This window comes from Alosa pseudoharengus, unplaced genomic scaffold (assembly GCF_046254945.1).
Source record: "Alosa pseudoharengus isolate Yale_2024_CS ecotype anadromous, Long Island Sound unplaced genomic scaffold, YU_APseudo_1.1 YU_APseudo_1.1_scf_4, whole genome shotgun sequence".
In the NCBI taxonomy this organism is placed as follows: Eukaryota; Metazoa; Chordata; class Actinopteri; order Clupeiformes; family Clupeidae; genus Alosa; species Alosa pseudoharengus.
In genome coordinates, this window is record NW_027468774.1 from 2,222,659 (window position 1) to 2,225,158 (window position 2,500).

A 2,500-nucleotide genomic window follows, 5' to 3' on the forward strand; every position below is an offset into this window, starting at 1 on the left:
TGTTCCAAATGTCTCTTTTTTGTGCCGCCCCACACGGCCGATGCATAAGAAGCGCAGCACCCCGATGGACTGTAAAGCTGACCAATCAGAATGACTGTGCCCCTCAAGCACTACACACACACACACGGAGGACATGGATATGAGAGTCAGAAATGTAACCAAATGAACTGGGTTATCTGGAGCTTTTGAGATTAGGTAAATGCGTTGGTTCATATTGAGATTAGGTAATTGCGTTGGTTCATATTGAGATTAGGTAAATGCGTTGGTTCATATTGAGATTAGGTAAATGCGTTGGTTCATATTGAGATTAGTTAATTACGTTGGTTCATATTGAGATTAGGTAATTGCGTTGGTTCATATTGAGATTAGGTAAATGCGTTGGTTCATATTGAGATTAGGTAATTACGTTGGTTCATATTGAGATTAGGTAAATGCGTTGGTTCATATTGAGATTAGTTAATTACGTTGTTTCATATTGAGATTAGGTAATTGCGTTGGTTCATATTGAGATTAGGTAAATGTGTTGGTTCATATTGAGATTAGGTAAATGCGTTGGTTCATATTGAGATTAGGTAATTGCGTTGGTTCATATTGCGATTATAATTACGATTGCCATAATTGTGCAGCCCTAATGTGAAGTACTGACTACTGGATGTCTGGTTCAAACTGATTTCTGGATGTCAGGTTTATACAGTTGTTTGCGAGCATAATTACATTAATTGGTGCAGTTTTAGAGCAAGACAGCCGTTTGCATTAACACCAAATTGTCTTACAATGCAAGTGCAAAGGGAATAGACACGTCAAAAACAAACTCTATTTTACGCTGACAATGTTCAAAATAGAACAACACTTCTGTGGTAGTGTGTATTTTCCGGTGTGTATTTTTAGCCTACCTTAGCTGTCTTCTTGTTGCTGCCACCTTGAATGAAAGACCTAACAAGTCTATTCACGAATGCAGTCAATGAACACGACCTAACAAGTCTATTAACGAATGCAGTCAATGAATGCGAGAGGAGAGGAGCCGACTCCAACACCGGCATAAGTAACATGTTTAAAAACGATTGCGTGTTAAGGTGGAACACATCAAATGTAATTAAGCATTTGGGAACACACTGAATAAACTTGAAAGCAGAGGAACGTTCAATTAGGCTACTTTGCAACGTAGCAAGATAACACAGTAGCCAGATACCATGATCCGCTAAATCAGGAGGCTAAATCATCAGCTGAACACATCTACAAAATAATGGGGCGGTTACGTTAACTCCAGAGGCAAAGTAAACAGTCCAGCCAGTTAACATGAAAGCCAGTTACCGTATAACACCGGCACCTTTTTGTCTCCACTTCAAGCACTGCCTGCAACGTTCTCACCTGCGACATTCTCACCTGCGACATTCTCACCTGCGACGTTCTCACCTGCGACGTTCTCACCTGCGACATTCTCACCTGTGACATTCTCACCTGATGCGACATTCTCACCTGTGACATTGTCACCTGATGTGACATTCTCACCTGCAACATTCTCACCTGATGCAACATTCTCACCTGTGACATTCTCACCTGATGCGACATTCTCACCTGCGACATTCTCACCTGCGACATTCTCACCTGTGACATTGTCACCTGATGTGACATTCTCACCTGCGACATTTTCACCTGATGCAACATTCTCACCTGCGACATTCTCACCTGATGCAATATTCTCACCTGCGACATTCTCACCTGATGCGACATTCTCACCTGTGACATTGTCACCTGATGTGACATTCTCACCTGCGACATTTTCACCTGATGCAACATTCTCACCTGCGACATTCTCACCTGATGCGACATTCTCACTTGTGACATTCTCACCTGTGACATTCTCACCTGATGCGACATTCTCACCTGTGACATTCTCACCTGCGACATTCTCACCTGATGTGACATTCTCACCTGTGACATTCTCACCTGATGCGACATTCTCACCTGTGACATTCTCACCTGTGACATTCTCACCTGATGCGACATTCTCACCTGCGACATTCTCACCTGCGACATTCTCACCTGACGTCTGTTCTGATGCGCTTGTGTTCTGTGTTCTAGAGGAGACATTCTCACCTGACGTCTGTTTTGATGCGTTTGTGTTCTGTGTTCTGTGTTCTAGAGGAGAACATCGTGCAGTACGCCACAGTGTTCCGTGCGCAGAACAGTGCCATGGCCCGACACCTGTCCACTTCCGACAGCGGCCACCTTAACCACGCCCACCTGTCCCATAACTCCATGTCCAGCCCCGGGATGCCCCGCCCAGACAGCGTCACAGGAAGTGACATGAACAGGCTATGTGAGGACATCGCCACTCGTCTGCAGGCCAAGATCCGCCTGCAGAGAGATTCACTAAGGTGTGTGTGTGTGTGTGTGTGTGTGTGTGTGTGTGTCTGTGTGTTACTGTATTAATGTGTGTGTGTGTGTGTGTGTGTCTGTGTGTGTGTGTTACTGTATTAATGTGTGTGTGTGTGTGTGT

The 2,500-nt window shown here is 44.4% G+C and overlaps 1 protein-coding gene across 1 annotated transcript in view; it reads left to right on the forward strand.

The window, feature by feature from the left end:
• frmpd2 (FERM and PDZ domain containing 2) overlaps nucleotides 1-2,500 on the forward strand; it is a 52,324-nt gene that overhangs the window by 23,709 nt on the left and 26,115 nt on the right. The window contains exons 15-16 of the mRNA XM_076265521.1: nucleotides 2,144-2,188; nucleotides 2,288-2,384. Of these exons, the coding sequence (XP_076121636.1) occupies nucleotides 2,144-2,188; nucleotides 2,288-2,384 (142 nt within the window). The remainder of the gene's footprint in view (nucleotides 1-2,143; nucleotides 2,189-2,287; nucleotides 2,385-2,500) is intronic.